General features: G+C 44.9%; 2 protein-coding genes across 5 annotated transcripts in view; one reads left to right on the top strand and one right to left on the bottom strand.

Moving 5' to 3' along the window:
* MDH2 (malate dehydrogenase 2) overlaps nt 1-16975 on the bottom strand; it is a 60569-nt gene extending 43594 nt beyond the window's left edge. The window contains exons 1-5 of the mRNA XM_078679634.1: nt 16762-16975; nt 11753-11921; nt 11033-11116; nt 7610-7719; nt 6704-6829 (exon numbers count right to left, since the gene is read on the bottom strand). Coding sequence (XP_078535760.1) covers nt 6704-6829; nt 7610-7719; nt 11033-11116; nt 11753-11921; nt 16762-16824 — 552 coding nt within the window. The 5' untranslated portion in view covers nt 16825-16975. The remainder of the gene's footprint in view (nt 1-6703; nt 6830-7609; nt 7720-11032; nt 11117-11752; nt 11922-16761) is intronic.
* The window catches only part of STYXL1 (serine/threonine/tyrosine interacting like 1), a 299858-nt gene that overhangs the window by 91347 nt on the left and 189754 nt on the right, over nt 1-18757 (top strand). Inside the window, exon 1 of one of the 4 annotated variants that reach the window (XM_078679639.1) lies at nt 17063-17478. The exons of 2 other annotated variants lie outside the window; for them this stretch is intronic. In XM_078679639.1, the coding sequence (XP_078535765.1) occupies nt 17459-17478 (20 nt within the window). In that variant the 5' untranslated portion in view covers nt 17063-17458. Of the gene's footprint in view, nt 1-17062; nt 17479-18757 lie in introns of those variants that run through there. One more of the 4 variants, XM_078679635.1, reaches the window with a different exon arrangement.

Genomic DNA, 18757 nt, shown 5'->3' with positions numbered 1-18757 from the left:
AGAGGTTTGAAAGCTGCAGCAGCCAGAAGGCTTGAGTACTGGGGTGTACGCTGTCCCTGTGGCTATCGTAGCCATGGAAGGAAAGAGGGGATTTGGTACATGATTTGCTCAGGCTATTAAGACCAAAACTACAGAGGGGGCGAAAGTGTGAGTTTAAGTGAATCTTCAAGATCGTTGGACAAGAGGAGTAGTTGATACCACATTGGTAGCTGAAATCTACTAGGCTGCTACCTGGGGATCAGTTTACAAATTTGCAAGAACTACTGCCTGGAGTCTTCCCTCTAGAACAGAGGTCTTCAATCTGTGAGGCGCGACCCCCAGGGGGGGGTCGTGGAGTCCTTGGAAGGGGGGTCAGAGCATGCAGTTCCTGGCGTTGGGCTGTTTGAGGGTGCTCACGGCGGAGGAAGAGTTCACACTGAGGGGTGAAAAACATCAAAGCCTCATTAACAAGTAAAAGGTCTTTTAAAGACCGGTTAAGTACTTGGGTGTGGCTATGGGTGTGTACAATCCTGTCATCTACCACATACCATGCTTACATGCCAGGAACTATCACAAGGAATCTGCTGCCCTTCGGGCCTGCAGGAAAGGTAAATTAGGATTTTAAACACAATTGCTTCACAGAATAGCAGTTCCTTTTCTGCATGATAGTATCAAGAGCAGAAAGGGTGTGCAGTATTCACAGCTCTTGAGGCACAGCCGGGAGCAGGGCACTAACAGCACATTTTTAAGCTATTTGAGTTAAACTTGTACTGAATTCTTTTAATTTGCGTAGTGTTTGAACCCTTCCTACTCAGCAGAGTACTTGCTGACGTAGGCTCAATCTTCCCTGCTGAAGCGGCGGGATTGGCCGGTTGCTAGGCCACGCCCACCTCCATAGCCACGCCCCTCGGACATAAACACGCGCTGATCACGAGCGCCGCGTTTAATTGCAGTATTCACAGCTCTTGAGGCACAGCCGGGAGCAGGGCACTAACAGCTCATTTTTAAGCTATTTGAGTTAAAATTGTACTGAATTCTTTTAATTTGCGTCGTGTTTGAACCCTTCCTACTCAGCAGAGTACTTGCTGACGTAGGCTCAATCTTCCCTGCTGAAGCGGCGGGATTGGCCGGTTGCTAGGCCACGCCCACCTCCGTAGCCACGCCCCCTCACGTCCCCTCTGGACCCTCCTCTCTAACATAAAGCATGTGTCCCCACCGGAAGCGCAGCGGACGAGCGCAGCGGGCGCGATGAATGCGCGCCGAAGGCGCGCATAAGGCAAGCTTGTCTGCGCTCGTCCGCGCAGAGGACGGGCCGAGGGCTACCCCCCCCAGCCGCTCCAGCCCCACGATCAGCTACCAATACGGTGAGAGTCATCTACACCTCTGCCGAACTACACGACCTCAGGCACGTATCTGACTTCTCATGCTCCACCACATCTAGGGTATACCAATTCCACCCTAGGCCCATACCAATGTCCCACTTGCATAAAGGAAACCCCTAAACCCTCAACAACTCGTGGACCTTGGTCAGCAGACTCGATAATTCTCGCTTCAGTGCTTACTCTAATCAGGGGTTCCACTCGGCAACTCTGGGCATTAGCTTGCCTAATCTCCACAACGGCCCCACCAATTCCGGGGATGCCTGGCTCCACCTTGGGGACTCCCAGCAAGGGACCATCCCACAGGGAAAAGCCAGGACGGGTTCCCCAGAGTTATACAGCGCCGGGACGCCCCGTTGCTGGGGCAGCTGTGCGCTTTACAAGTATACTACATTTACATTTACATTTACTGTCCCACTACTGGTTCAAGCAGCGCTAATAAATGCCAGATCCCTCCCCAAACACAAGCTCGAAATTGCCGACTTGATCGAAACGCATAAACTGGATCTCTTATTCATTACAGAGACATGGGGGGATGAAGCCTCCGGCCCAGACTTCAAAGCTGCCACCCCTATCAACTACAATGTATGCAGACTAGACAGGCCTAAAAATAAAAAGGGTGGAGGCATAGCAATAATCTATAAAGACCAGTTCAAACTTACAACGACACAATCTAATTGCCCTGAATACGAGGCTTTCTTTTTCACATTAGGCCTCTCGGCCAAGTCAACGTTTAAGGGCATGCTAATCTATCGCCCCCCTGGGTCAAGATCCAAGTTTCTAGCCAACATAGGCAATATGATTGAAGCAGCTGCTGGCTCCCCTCATTTCACCATACTAGGTGACTTTAACTTTCACCTAGAAGCCTCCAACGACCACGACACAACGCAGCTAACCACAGACTTAGCAGCGGCCGGCCTGCTGCAATTGATAAAATCTCCCACGCACCAAGCAGGCCACACACTAGATGGTCTATTCACCAACAGTCCCTTTATAACCATTACCCAAGTAATCCCTCTGATCTGGACAGACCATGCAGTGATCCGTTTCTCTGTTGAAATTAACCCCACCAAACCTTCTACTACAACCTCCTCTCAACTTTCTTACAGAGACTGGAAAAACATCAATTTAGCCCATTTAACAGAGATGATGCAGGAAGGTCATATCCCCAACGAACAGGGCCCCACTATAGCGTCTTCTAATTACTTAACGAACCTAAACACGGCCTGTAACAAACTAGCCCTGATTAAAATTTCCCACCGCAAAAGGAAAATACCATCAGCCCAGTGGTTTACAGAGCCCCTTCGGATGCAGAGACAGTATTGCAGGAACCTTGAAAGACAGTGGCGCCGCCACTATAGCCCTGCAGATAAAATGACCTATAAAAACGCCCTTTCCATCTACAAAAGACTTATAGTTTCTGAAAAAAGTCGTTACTATACGTCACAAATCAACCAGGCGAAAAACTCGGCAGGAGAACTATTTCAGGTGGTTACAATTTTGTCCAATCCCCCTGCCCCGCGCCTAGAAGGCTCTCAGTCTCTATCGGACGCTCTGGCCAGCTTCTTTGAGGAGAAGGTTAGCTCCATTTTCCTCACCTTCTCTCATTCCTCCTCTTCCCCCTCGCCAGTAGCACTTCCCATCAACACCTCTCCCATCTTTTCATCTTTCGACACCATCAATCAGGAACACATTCAACATCTGGTAGCCAGCACCAAATCTGGATCCCCCCTCGACCCATGTCCCCCAGCTATTCTGAATCTCATCTCAGAAGCGATTTCTCCCGCGTTGTCTACTATCTGCAATGCCATGTTCTCAACAGGCGTCTATCCATCGGTTTGGAAGGAGGCTATTATTAAGCCACTTCTAAAAAAGCCAACTCTGGACCCTCTTCTCCCTGCCAGTTATAGACCGATCGCCTGTCTCCCCTTCCCAGCCAAGATTTTCGAAAAAACTATGAACATCCAGCTTTCGAAATTCATCAATGACAACGATCTACTTGATGACACTCAGTTTGGCTTCAGACAGGGGCACGGAACGGAGACAGCACTGCTTAAAGCGGCAGATGAAATCAGACTAACGATGGACAGGGGAGGAGTGGCGGTCCTAATACTTCTGGACCTTTCCGCTGCATTTGACACGGTCGATCATGTCACTCTGATCGACCGTGTCTCGGCTTTAGGAATAAGAGGGAAGGCCAAAGATCTTATTGCTTCATTCTGGGCCAATCGCCCTCAGACAGTCAAGATGGGTAAATTCACCTCCCAGACCTTCTCCCTCCCATGCGGAGTCCCACAAGGCTCCTCGCTAAGTCAGACGCTTTTTAATATCTATGTATCGGACTTAGCGAGGGTGATAAAATCGCATGGAATTGCACTTACAACGTACGCCGACGATACTCAACTAGTATTATCGGTGCACAATAATGGAACAGCTGTCGCAGCCAACTTCCAAGAGGGAATGAAGGCGATAAGCTCCTGGATGTCATCAAACTGTCTCAAACTAAACTCTGATAAAACGGAGGTGATGACATTCGGGAACTTGCATCCGGCATGGTCCCCACAGTGGTGGCCATCTCAGTTGGGTCCCCCCCCCCCTACCGGTAGTCAAGGTCTGCAATTTAGGAGTCACATTCGACAATAAGTTGACTTTCCTCCATCACGCCAATCCTGTGGTATCATCTGCCTTCTACACCCTGAAAAAAATAAAAAAACTACTCCCTTACTTACCTCAGTCCGCGGGCAAAACACTTATCAGCACCTTAGTGTTCTCAAGGACCGATTATTGTAATTCCCTTCTTCTGAACGCTCAGGAAAGGGTACTCAAACTCCAGACGGTGCAAAATGCCGCGGCTAGAACCCTACTATCCATCCCCAAATTCACCTCCACGTCCCCTTACATCAAAGAGTTACATTGGCTCCCTATTAGGAGCCGAATCAAATTTAAGGCTCTGTGTATAGCCTACAAAACTCTGAACAACTCCGGACCACAGTTCCTAAAAAAAGCCCTCTGCCCAGTGGAACAACTTAGGACCTTACGATCGTCCTCAGCCTACTTGTTGAAAGTCCCACGGACAAGAAAGGCCAGCTGGGGAGATAGATGTTTTACCATCGCTACTGCTAAACTGTGGAATACATTACCATTCCACATCAAAACGGCCCCTACGCTGCTCAAGTTCAGAAAGAGCCTTAAAACATGGTTGTTCTCTGCCTAATTCCCCCCTCATCTTAAGAAGTGAGTTCTGTAACGATAGCGCCGAGACACCCGTATGGGTATTTGCGCGCTTTAAAAATTGCATAAAATAAATAAATAAAAAACTAATGATTGATTAATTTGTGAAACAAAATCACAATTCACATGTGCTACCTACATTAGATATGCAGTAAAAGCACACATTTTACTTTTAGTCCTCATTTTGAAATTATATTAATAAAATAATTCACAATTTAGTCACATCGGGTTTCATTTCGTTCCGGAAAGGAAAGGTTGACAAATAGAAGTTTAGAAATTAAAGATGGTTTCTCCATTTCTGCTGCTCCCAAAAAGGAAAACACACCTCTCAGGAAGTTGGAAATCATGGAAACTCATATTAGTTCATCTTTGGTCTATCGTAACATGCGAAATCCCAGTGTTTAGGGTAGCTAATATTTGCAGTTAGTGGTAGTATGTGTTAGTCTAAAGCACCTTCTGGTGTCCTTTTAGGCAGCAAACGTTTTGAAGAAAAATAGGCTGACATATGGCTTATTCGGGACCATTCTGTTTTTCCTGCATTTCTTTTAAATGTATTCACGTCTTGAGGAAGATGATTACTGCTTTCGTTACAATGGCATACTGCTCATATAATAGGAAGCTTGTTATATGCTGCTTTTTATGAGCGGGCTTCACTGCGCAGCTGTCGCATGACAAATGTGAGCATCTCTAGAGGTTTTGGCTCCGCCCACATTTTGAGAGCCAGGAGTACAGTAGGTATTGGAATTTTCGCTTTTTCAAGAGAGGCTCCCTGTAATGAGAATTCCTTGTTTACAGCTTTTCTTGCTTCTTTACTATCAATTGAAAACTGAATATGTTGTTCTGTCAAGAAATAGATGGGTTTTAGATTTGTGAATGTCCAATTCTTGCTATTTTCTTTCCCAGACTTCTATTTTGCTGTTAATCACTTGTTTATACATCGATCTTGTTGTTATATCTTGGACAGATCCTTTATGCAAGACCTCTAAAGGCTATTTTTTTCCGTGAGCCACAGTATAGGAGTTTGAAGATTGCCTTGTATATTTACAAGTCACACTGGGGAAAACAGTAGGAGCTTACGGAGATAGTCCATCATCAAGAACAGGACTTATTTGAACTTGAAAATTAAAGCCCAAATCAGTACCCTGAGGCTGCATGGTCATCCTTCCGGGTTACAGGTACAGTGCAGTTCATCTCTCCAAGACCATTCTTTTTTACTTTTTTCAGATAAAAAAAGTACAAAATACATCTTTGGATGCTGCTGCAATGTCAGTTAGATATTTAGGGTCCAATGAACTATAAAGTTAATTTAGAAAAATAAGGTATACAAAAAAAAACAACTCTTGGAGTGTTTAGAGATGCTGCACAGAAGTAAAGCTACTCCATATTCATAGATACGTGAACTACTAAGAGGTCCTGCTTGTCCAAATAAAAATCACACAAAGTTAAAGTATCAGTTAAATGCAACAATAGATTAACAGGTGGTGGCAGAAAAACAATGCTCCACGCTTTTGATGAAACTTGTGCAGAGCTATACCATCTTAAATATCTGATCGCCAGAGCTCCAATGTGGTTTTTTTTGACATGTGAAACACTAATAAGCCAACCACTTGCAGCTAAGCTCCAGCTTTTGCCAAGCATGCTGCCATGTTGGATATACACAGAGTTGGATTCATCCCACCCCCAGAATTGCCGACATTATGCCTCCACTTAAATGACAATAAAACGAAGTTAAAAATAAAAAACATTATGCCTCCACCTAAATTGCTTAAAATATAGTTGAATTAAATAAACTGCCCTGTACATAAAGTGCTTTACTGCTGCTACCAGACTATCAATACTGACACTCCTATACTATGCTCCCAACCATCTTTAGTAACCCCCAAAAAGATTTTTTTTAAAACCTCAAACTCATCCTGGTGTAATCCTCATTCATCCAGTCTTCTACCCAGAAACAGACTTCAAATAGTACTGAGGGTCTGCATAAGCGGTTCTCTCAGTGCTCAAACCCATTGTATCCAACAATTTCAGTAAACAGCAGAACGCAACAATAATAATATTTATCATCTTAAAGGTTCAAATATCTCCTTTCATTTTGCAGTGAATGGATTGCTTACCTTGAGCTGTGCAACAAATGTGTTTGCCCTCACAATGTCGAGCGTTGTAACACCAAAAATGTGGTTGGGATTATAGACACCATGCTTCTTAAACACTTCTGAGGTGATGGGGATAGTTGAATTTACCTAGAGAAAAAGGGGGGGAAATGGTGTATATTAGTGAAAGTAGATGGCACAGAACAAAGGAATTCCATCCATGTATATTCCTCCATTAGAAAAATCTGTGCACGGTGGCACCACAGTTGGCCAATACATGCTTCACCTTCATACATGCTTAAATATCATGTTAATCCAGATCAGACAAATTGATAATACAATCAAACAATATCTTAGAGGAACAGATGACCACACATCTCCAGGGAATGCAAGTCAAAATGATTTTTCAAGGATAGAACGCAAAACAATTATCAATTTCTAAATGATTTCATGAAAGTTCAATAAGTAACATTGCACATGTTCTGATGTTACACACTCGCCAATCAGATTTCGACCAATCCATCAAGTCATGTCTGTATCGGCTGCCGTTGGATTCATACACACCTACCTGTAGGTGAGGCAAACTTATAGCTTCATTTCTATTCACACTCATTTTAAATATGGTGTTTATATAGGTCGAGTTGCACCTACATAAATGTACTACCATGTGCAACCTCAATTACATTTTATTTGGTTTCATCACTTAGTTCAAAGATGTAGCAATAACCAAAGTCTGATGTTACAGGCAGATATAGGGCCTATTAATGGTGTGCATGACCCTGTTAAACAAAGCCCAGGAACTACTTTTCCCCTTGTAGATAAAAAAAAAAAAATCTCTGCCCTTCTTTGATCAAAGATTTCCTAATAAGAAGGGATACAAGTCAGAAGTAGGAGTAAGGCTGGGGTTAATGTTAAAAGCCACTTTCTTACCGGGTTGGCAATTATGCAGATCATGGCCTCAGGGCAGTGCTTCGCACAAGCTTCTGTTAAAGTTGCCACAATGGAAGCATTGGTATTGAACAAGTCATCACGAGTCATGCCTAAGTGAAAATAATAGTTTTAGAGTAAAATGAAGCAGTTTGAACAGTTGAGATATTGAAAACAGTAGGGCAAAAATATTGAAACTGATGCAAGTCAAATTAACAGAATTTTCAGAATCGGGGCTAATACGGAGACGTATGTTTTATAAAATTTACTGGAAGGCCGTCAGACCCCGGGGCCAGCGCAGACTTCATCTGCATGATAGCTTCCGTTATTTCGTCATGTTCCAAATCCAAACTAAGAAATTTCCTTTGGGTGTCCCCTAACCAGGCACGGGTAGTGTCTTCAAAGTAGTCGGGCAAGACGAGAGGGGCGCCTCTATGGGAGGAGTACAGGGCACTATAGTAGTCTCTAAGGGTACGCAACTGGTCAGGGAGATTTCTATGCACGTCGCCTTGTGCATCCTGCAATTCCATCAAATAAGTGGAAAATCTGGGTGGTCTGACCGCAGCAGCCAGGTCCTTCCCTGGGCGATCTCCCTCGCCATAAACCCTCACTATATGGTGTTTCCCCCGAAATTTACACTCTATCACCCAGTTCTTCATATTCCGTACGTTTACAGCGCATGGTGGCTCTGATGTCATTCTCGTCTGGATCGGAGCTCAGCCCGCTTTGCAATTGTTGAGTTTTCTCTCGCTAAAGAACTGGGCGTCAAGTGAGACAACCAGTTGGCATTGCGAACCCACATTCTTGGCCTGGCCGGTACCTGTTACGGAATCCTGAAGATGCTCCGCAAATTCTTGCCTTTGCTGTCGGAGGAGCACAGGAGGATTACCGTTCAGGCTCTTATCGGTTCAAGGCTGGACTATGTCAACGCCCTCTTTCTTGGCCTCCCCGATTACCTGGTCCAGCGCCTCCAGGTGGTGCAGAACTCTGCTGCCCGGGCAATCTTTGGTCTTGGTAGGCGAGCCCGTGCCTCGGGGTTGCTTCAGAAGCTTCACTGGCTCCCTATTAGGAAGCGGATCCTGTTTAAATCCCTGACCCTGATGCATAAAGCTTTGCATGGATCAGGGGCGGGATATCTGCAGCGGAGGCTGAACTTTTATCATCCAGTTCGTTCTCTCCGCTCGGAATCCCTCTTTAAAGCTGTGGTTCCACGGGTAAGGAAGGCTCGCCCTGGAGGGAGATCCTTTAGCTGTCGAGCTCCCCAGGTGTGGAATTCGCTTCCGCTTGCTTTGCGCAGTGCTCCCAATCTGCTTCAGTTTAGGAGGAGCCTGAAGACGTGGCTTTTTAATTCTTAGTTTGTTTCTCTATTAAATGGTCTTTTTTATTTTTGTTTAGGTTTCTGTTTTTACTGTGTTGTGTTACCTTTTATCAGCCATTGGTGGAAAAAAGCGTCGGGACACTCCTGTTCGAGTAGCCGTACGCTATACAAAAACAACGTAACATAACATAACAATGTGGACAAGCTAGCGCGCAGCGATCTTAAGTAAACCCCCACCCTTAGATATGCAACAACCCCTAATCGTGACTTTGAACGCCTTCCAAACAGTTGTGATAATGGGAACAGAGTCTAGATTGCGGTAAAAAAAAATGTTTATGTCCTGTTCTAACTCAGTTCCGAACACTGCATCTTGATGGTGCAGCGGGTTGAGGCACCAATTATTATATGGGGAGTGGTTGAGGGGTGCATGCAAAATCTGCCCCAAAGGAGGCAGAATCTACCTTCTGCATCAGCATCTGACCCACTAGGAACAAATGCAACCCCTCTCTTAACCAATATAGCCACTCCCCTGCAATACGTAGAGTACGATGCAAAACTGCGAGGCGAGGCCCACCGCGAGGCGAACTGAGGTGTAGTGCAAGGACTTAAGTGTGTCTCCTGCAGCATAGCTACTGTAATGTGGTGCCGATCGAGGTAGCTCAGAATCTGCCTTTTCTTCCTAGGGTTGTTTAGACCTCGTATATTCCACGATGCTACAATAATGCTATTCATGCCTCATGTGCCGTCAAGCATAGTACAGTGTGTGATATTCAGCATAAATCAATGCAGTGACAACCCCAGTGGACTGAACAACCTGTAATGCAATCAAAAGCAAATACCATCCCTCCACCCACACCGGCTCCCCCAACTTGCCAGGTACAGACCCCCTCCCCCTCCCAATACCCCAACATAATGAGACTACTTGTATTCCCCATAAACGTAGCTTCTGGGGGTTTTCCCTCTCGGGAACACGCTAGGGGCTCACGACTTGCCCACTTCCCTCCATATTCTCACCCACCCACTACACCGCCCGTAGGTGGGCAGTTGCGGCAGGACGGAGACTGTTGCATGCCAAGTAGGATCACCTTCCAATCCTCCTCCGGCGGATCCGTGTCCTCGTGTTCTTCAGAGCGCGACCTGGGGGTCTTGCGCGTTTTGAGCGGGATTTTGGTCTGTTTGGTATTGGTGGGCCCATATAAATAAATAAATGGCACCGGACACCAAGCAGGACAGTGGAGGGTAGCGCAGTGTCCTGTAGCACCTGTTATCCTTATTAAAGTGTTAGGAAGGCCAGATTGTAGGACGCAGGGGGGGGTGTAGAGAAGTCCACACCTGTGAAGGAGGCAAGAACGTCAGCATCAACGCCGTGGGTCGTGGCAGCACGATGGGGGCTGCGTGGTATGAGGTATTGCACAGGCAGGGCCCAAGTATTGTAGCCCTCGGCTCCGCGTGCTGGTATGGGCATAGAACAACAGGATCCCAATTTCAAATACACTGGCACCCTGAGGCAAGGTAAAGAGGGTATAGAAACAGTCCAGAGGAGGCACCTACTCCACCACACTCCCCACAAGAATTAGCTGGAGGATTAAGGAACCAATCACCATAAGGTATTTGTTCAAATACATTTCTTAGGTGGGGTTTCTTCGAACTTATGGTTTCCGGTTCTAAACGGTTATTTAACTGATTTATTACGATTTTCTAAAATAACTAGTGTTAATTGTTGGCTTACAACCGGAGGGAAGGTGGTACAAGAATTTGAGGTTATGAGGAATATTTGCGGTAAGGAGCAACATATATGGTTTCTGTAATAAACCAGCATTGGCAAAGTCAATAGGTCTTGCCTATGCAAGAGCTATTGGCTTTACCAATATGTTTTAGCAATGTTGTACATCAGAGTGGCTGCTGATCAGCATGGCTAAACGTTAGTGGGGTAAAGGGGTCACAACGCCCTCCTGTTCCCTTCATGACTCAGCAGCTCAGATGAGATTGGTCCCTTAAACTTGGTTATTCAACAGTATAAGAATACTGAGAGGTTGTCTAAAGATTACAGTTTCCAGCACAACAAATTGCGTTTTATCTATTGAGCAAAGTACAAATTCAAGAAATACCTGGTTTTCTGGGGACTCCTGCAGGAATAACCACAACTTCAGCATCCTTCAAACACTGTGACAGCTGATCAGGCCCAATGAAGCCTAAAAGCAATTTCATAAAGTAAATAAAGCAGTATCCATTAAAAAATGAAATTAGGTTCACGCAGTAAAGGAACAGCAAACAGGATTTGGAGATGACTCCCTGTGACTTGTGCATCTTTAAAATTACTGAAATAAGAGAAGCGGAATGTTGTATGCCGAAAAAAACAGCTAACAGTCAGACTAACTCTTGGGCAAGGAGACAAGAGGAGGGAGCTTATTGCGTGATTATAGCTGGCACTTCAAATGGCCTGGGGTCTGGCTAATGTTCCACTGTTGCCAATATAATAGTTTCTTAACCTCTAAATCATGGAATCATGAGTTGGGTGGACAAAGTGCGCACTGATTTAACCTATGGCCAGTAAACCTCAATCTTTAAATGAGGCTTCAAATCTACAAGCGGAGAACAAGGATCATAGTGTCAATTAGACGGTAGTAATACAAAATATATCCGTGGCAAAGAAGTCTGTCCACGGGAGAAATCCCTGCCAAATTCAAATTGGTGGACACAGTTGCTTAACACACAGTAACAGAAAAAAAACGTAAAGTAACACTTAATAGGCTGTGTATGGCAAACATGGATAACAAAAATCAGACTTCAGCTTAGAATGGTGCAGCAGAGCCCAGGACATCACTCACCTGTGACTTCGGCTCTTGTCTCGACGTGGCTAAGGTCTGCAGCAACACCAGGGGTGTGGGCAATATCATACAGAGAAAGTTTGCTCACCAGGGGACTGTTCTTTAACAGAAGTGATAGAGGCTGCCCGATTCCCCCAGCAGCACCCAGCACAGCCACGTTAGCATTGTTCTACAAAGGAGAGAAAACAGCAGGTAACTACAGACTACTCACTCCTCCACATCATACGCAATATCAGAAAACTGGAAGAACACAAATGTTTGGGAAGGGTGGGGCGAAAATTCATAAGATTAAATGGGAGATAAAATTATCTGGTGTGATACAGGTGCCTATACTTGGATTTTAGCCAGGTGAGTAATGACTTGCAAAACAGAGTATAGCTTTGCAGTTAAGTGGAAGCAGGAAACAGTTTTTCCAAAAATGTGGCACTGCAATTCATATAAAGCCCCAGAAGCAGCTACTCATGAACAGCTTTGGGGACATTTGAAAAGAGTATTAGAATTATACATGTCTGGTAGCATATAATCTGGTGACAGACAAGTGGACTACAATTGTGATGTTTCATATCAGAGCAGCACGAGAAAGCACTGTGATACCTCTGCAAAGTTGTGAGCAGATCAAAAGGGCAATGAAGATTTAAAGATGGAGCCACCCGTCAGAGTTAAAGATAATGGGGCGAGGGTTGGTAGTAAGAATGAGGCAAATGTAGACTGGTGAGCAGGCACTCTGGTCCACAATAACTGATTGATTTAGTCTAAATCCTGTTTAAATCTTCAAACTGGGCAGTATACTCCGACGCGCTGCATGGTACGCTTCCACCACTGTTACTTTGTAACTGGAGTTGGCCTGAGTGACATCTTGTGAGGGTATTAAGTGCATGATACTCCAGTTGGACCATCTGCAGAGTGTTCGCTATTTGTCACTCGGAGAATGTAGTGATTTTCCCACTAAGTGGTCATACTGCACCACCTGTGAGGATACGTTGTGGTTGGGCATTGGTGTACATATAATAGAATGTCGACGGATGAGTACATTTCCTGCATGTGGGCTCTTTACGTTAATCAATAAACGTTAGTAATGTGGCCTTTGATTTATCAACAGTCCATCGCTTTGATTGAATCCATGGTCTTGTAAGTGTGGCTAGTTGCTTCTCTTTAAGTAGTAATACCGTTTTGATTGCTTTTTGTTGGAAGCGCATTATTGTACCACCAAGGACCCAATTTTCATTTGAAGGTCATCAGTCACCTGGTGCTGTCCTGATGAGACAGTGGATTAGTTCCTTCTTGGGTCGAAACGATAACATGCCCACGGGTTATCCTAACTACAATACATAGGAATATCAATGACTTTGCACCAGATAGTATCCTCTATGTAGGTGGAGTGAATGCCTCGGAGTCAGAGGACTATGCCAGACATGGGAGGTGGTTGGACAAACATAGCTACCAATTAAGAGTTGGCTAAATTTCCTCTACTTGGCCATAGCCAAATTACAATATTAAAGTTCAAATCCATAAACATACTATTTCAACAGCTAGAAACAATTAGCTTGAAATCTGACTCTGCATACTGCTTGCTGTAAATGTGAAAATAAAGCATAAACATTTAAGATATATACTATATGGAAATATATTTTGCAAAGTCCCATGTGGCAATCAATCAATGCCCCCCAGGGGTAAGCATTTACTTTGGAACTTTTCTTTCAGTGTCCTATGTCACCATGAAGGCACACATCTCTACGGTCCTGTGTGAATGCCCTCAGAGTTTCTTGGACGAGGATGTGTGAAATGGAACCAATAAAGCAGGATTGCACGGCAGCAAACTTGAACTAGGCCTATACTTTCTTTTGATAGTAGATTGGGCAAAACTGGCAATCTGCCACTCAAAGGCTCGCTCTAACTAAAGTTCAGCACTGTTAATCGAGGAGCACTGACAAAGGGGATGCCCGGGATCTTAAAAACACTAGCATAACAGCATGCTTCCTAAATTAAAGAGGGATCAAGAAGTAGAGAAATTCAAAGAAAATTCCTTAGCAAAGTGAAATCACTTAGATAAACGGAAAGATAAGTTTCAGATCTGTAAATCATACTTGAATAAGTCTGATCAGCTGTGCCCGTGTATACAATACCCTTGCAGATTGGACCTAACTCCAAGGCAAACCAAGTAAATCACTGTGACCCTCTGCTAAAAGGGTAGGCCTAAAAATAAACTTGCATCTAGAACACTCATTTGTCCAAACTGCAGACGGAGGCACGAACAGTGATGTCATTCGTTTCAACAAATCTCAAGGGTGCGAGAAATAGACGTGGTAGACACGGAAATAATTTAAAAGCAGATTAAGAGATTGGTGACTAAGTTATTTACAAGTTTAACGTGCTAAATTGGTTCAATGGGGATTTTTTATTAGCAGTAAAAGAATTGCCGATTGAAACGGGGATTCAAGTATATGCAAGTGTCAGAAAAGGCAACATGACAAATTCATAACCCTCATGTAAAAAAAAAAATTCTGTGTACCATCCGCGTATGAAAGAAAATCTAAGACTAAAAAAACTCTTAAAACCGGAGACTCCATGAGGTTAGCCAGTGTGAAGTTGTACAGATTAAAAATAGTAGGGTAGAGTACTGCAGAACCCCAGAGTTAAGGGATTTAGAATAACAGAAACAATTAAGTGAACCAGCCGGCTCGGCGGGGGGGGGGGGGGGGGGGGGGGCGACGAGACAAACCACAAGACCAGCTGAGTACAGATTCCTCCCTTTACTCCGATATCACCAAGTCAATTCGAAAGAATGGCGTGGGGCACCTTTCAAAGGACGCAGGCAGCTCAAGAAGAATTAAAGTCGCAATTGTCCCCAGCATCCAATAGGACACTGATACTCATGAGTACATTCTCTGCGCTCGTATTCTGTTGACATCCTGATTAAGGATCGACTGCCTACTGGACTGTGGTATGCAGGGCACTTTCACTCACTCTCCAATCAAATAAATACTGGTCAAACATTAAAAAGATAAATAGGGAGGGCGTCGGGAACAAAATCAAATCTAGAGACAGGCACAATATTTATTATGGGTATGGAGGGTGCAGGAGCTAACCAGATATAATGTTTGTCAACCAGAGTTTGCTGGCGTCAAGGAAGGCATAGCACAGCCTTCAACAATCCTAGAATTAAGTAATATGCACCGTTGCCTAGTAGCGGATAGAGATTGTCACAAAAAAATATTTTAAAAATCTGAAATTATTTTGGCGAGTTGGGGAGAGTGGAGGGAGGCAACAAGGATGCGCAAAATGCACATCACATGGTGCAACAGGCATTGTCCACGTTGCAATACAAGCCTAAAACACGAATACGTTGCATAAGAAAGTCAATATAGTGGTTAAACCTCTTAATTTTAACAATCATGTTATGAGAAACCATGAGTTAATTTTGAGATTCCTCGGAAAACCCAAACAAAATGCCAGCTCGTGTCCATGGAGGCAAGTAGTATACTTAACGAATAGACTTCGTTAATCCCTGTATTGTTCATGACGAGAATATGTTTGTACAGTCAATAAAACTTGGTTAAAAAAAAAGATATTGAGCAACATTTTGGACAAACGTCAAGTAAACTAAAGGGTGTCCACACAATAAGGCAATGTCCGGTGTAACTGCTACCCTGGAAAAGAGGCGATTGCTGGCAGTCACTAGGCTAACGCCCTTGTTGAGATCTTACCAAAGATGACAATGAAGGTCAACACCAAAAAAAAAAAACAAATAAATGAACGATGAAGCAACCTGGGTAAACAAGCACACATTTTATGGAGGCTATTCGACGCCCTCATGCCATTCCTGGAGCTCCAATGAGCCCCCCTCATATCCCCCCAACCAGTAATGCTCGCCAGTCCCATTAAGTAGTCCGCTAAAACATGATACGAACTCACTCACTGCAGAAGCATCTTAAAAAAAGTTTTGCAAAACACTTCTATTTAGATATGGAGATGGTGCAAGATTCAACTAGAGTAATCCACATAGTAGAAAAAAATGTCACGGTCAAGAACCACTAACTGTAGCAGATGGACTGCAGCTAGTCACAGCACTGCCCATGGGAGTTTACAGTGTACTTTTTAAATCTAGCAACTGGATGGAGATCTAAAGGGGTAACTGGTCATTGTAGTGCTCCACACACACCTACAAGCACCTATTTTGCATATGTCCTGAAAAAGCCGAAGGCATACATCATGTTCTAAACGTACACAAATGCTGCAACCCATTCATCCACATTTCACCGATAGGTACACCGATGCTCCCACACATCAACCTTGCCTCACATTTTTCAAACACCACCTAACGCTTCACCGATGGCTCGGTCTTCTCAACTCTCTTAAACTTCCCTTGAAGACTCCCTGCCATCTGTCCTCAATCATTCACGGATCTGTCAGGTTTACATAACAGGTCTCACTCACTGAGGACCAGAACCTTGTCGTTCCCGTCACGTTTGTCACTTCCTCCAGTGTACCAGTGTTGACCTCTCCGATGTTTCAAACCTCACTCTTCCACTGCTCTCTGTGCCTTCCCAAAATCTGCCAATGAATGCCCTTGAACTGCATGGTAGGCCCATGACTCATAACTGCCTAAAAATTACATGTTAGGAGAAAACCTACGGCCACCCAAAGATCTTTCAGCAACAGCATGTTGTAAATAGGTTTTATCTCTCCTGTGTCTATTACTCAAGAATGCTTGTATGCATTATGTATTCTTTACCGAATGTTCTGCAAGTGCCAGTTTGAGAATTCTTCAACACAGCACTTTACAGGGGCGAGGTATACACATTTGTTTTAACAATTTCAAAGTACAACACCAAGTCCCAGAATATAACGTAGTGTTTGCTAAAAAAGCCGGTACTGAGTGCAGAAGGCATGCAGCCAATTGGCAATGTATGTGGACATAGAACATTTAGTCACTGGCTTCAAACATTCCCCTCCAGAATAGCTGCCCAACAATATCGAAATACGTCTCTAGTCTCCTTTTTAACCGATACCTGAGCGGTGGTGCTGAGGCCTCTGCACAGGGCAGCGGTGGTAAGGCTGAGACGGGACAACATGACGGCAGAGGGGGCTGCGGGGAGAGCTCTGAAGTCAGAAGAAGCTGCGAGGGAATGAGTCTGATCTGAGTGACTTGAACGACCTCCACCTGACCAAGAGACCGGAAGGAGACACCGAGCTCTCGCGAGACTCCCGCGACTCCGCGCGCCCACCCCACTGATTGGAGCTTTTGACATAGCGTTATGAAAACAAAAGAAAGACAACGTCTTCTGGGGTGTTAGAAAAATCCATCGAACTGTTAAAGCAAAATCAAAACCTGTTACTTGAATCTTTGGCGAATGACCGACCATTTTCAGACACGAAAGTAGATGGCTATGGTCTATGCTCACAGAGGACAAGCTGGCGGCCATCTTGAAACGATAGTGTTCTTTGCCCGTGCCCTCACGCGCATATCTCAAAACGGGCGAAGTGTAACTTCACGCGCGTTTGCAGTTAATAATCTCAATCGAGCAGAAGTATTCCGCAGTACCAAAGTGCCAAAAAATAAGCGGAGGCTAGCAAACCAGTGTAGCGTACGAGTAGTGGTGGTCAAGGGATAGAAGGTTGAGTCGAGCGAGTAATGAATGGCATTTCCCTAGTTACAAAACGAGTCCTTAGCAACCTTCCCGGGGAGATAGGCAGGTCTGCTTCGCCATGCCTGAGTGCAGCAACAGGTCAGCCTATATATATTCTGTTTATTTGTAGATGTGAGAGATTTATTCACGCGTAATATTCACGTTAAAATAACAAATCCCTTCGTTAAATGTGTCCTGCTTTTAAGCATATTCAGCTAAGGGCCATCAGCTTCAGATAAAACTAAAACTGATGTATGTAAAGCTGTATTCATAGCAGCTCTGAAGTTTATTTGAATGAATGAAAGTGAATTTATACCAGCGCGATTGCTGCCCTGAGGCGTCCAAGCGCTAAAAAAAGGAACCAGTGAAGGATAAAGAGGTTGAGAACCAGAAAAGGAGGGAAAACTGAGTTAAATTAAACGGAATTGAATAGGTGTGTTTTTAATTGTTTACGGAAGGAAACAAGATCAGGATTGGATCTCAAGTGAGACGGGAAGGAGTTCCAGATCTTGGCGGCGTTGAAGGCAAACGTCCTTCCGCCAGATCTAGACCTTTTAACTCTGGGGACTGCTGCCATAAAGGCCTGACTAGAGCGTAGATTTCTACCTGGGTGATACTGGCTTACTAGATCACGGGTGATTAGGGGCCCCGAATCCCAGAAAGCCTGGTGAGCAATACACATTGCTTTGAAAGTGACTCTCTTACGCACTGGGAGCCAGTGGAGATTGGTCAGAGCCGCCTTTACTGACAATCTACGAGGGATCTGCAGCAGAGTACGTGCTGCGCAGTTTTGCACCAGCTGTAATCTCTTTAAGGTGTACTCTGGTGCACCCAGATATAGGACGTTGTTGGAGTCCAGCCGTGATTGTATCAGGCCCTGTATGGCTATCTGCTTTGCCTCCATTGGGAGCAAAGGAAGGACTTTCTTCAGTGTCCTGAGTATTCCAAAGCAGGTGGCTGAAAGCATTGTGGCCTGGGTGTTGAGTGAGAGACTCCTGTCCAGCCATACCCCTAGGCTTTTGATGTTATCCTTCGGGGCCGGAGGGGGACCTAGACAGGGGGGCCACAGTGAGTTGAAGAATGTGGGGTCGGCAGGACCCAGGAGCATGAGCTCCGTTTTGTCACCATTAAGTTTCAATGATGACCGCGTCATCCAGGTCTTCACCTCCTCCAGACATTCAGTAAGTCCCCCTGATCGTGGTTGGAGAGCCTCCTGCGCTAATGAGACCACCAGCTGGGTATCGTCCGCATAGGATATGATCTTGACTCCATACGGACGAACTACCTCAGCCAGTGGCCTCATATAGACGTTAAAAAGCGCGGGGCTTAATGAGGAGCCTTGCGGGACTCCGCACTTCAGGGGAATGCTAGAAGACAC

Source organism: Lissotriton helveticus, chromosome 3_1 (genome assembly GCF_964261635.1).
Source record: "Lissotriton helveticus chromosome 3_1, aLisHel1.1, whole genome shotgun sequence".
In the NCBI taxonomy this organism is placed as follows: domain Eukaryota; kingdom Metazoa; phylum Chordata; class Amphibia; order Caudata; family Salamandridae; genus Lissotriton; species Lissotriton helveticus.
This window is presented reverse-complemented; position numbering and strand designations above follow the sequence as displayed.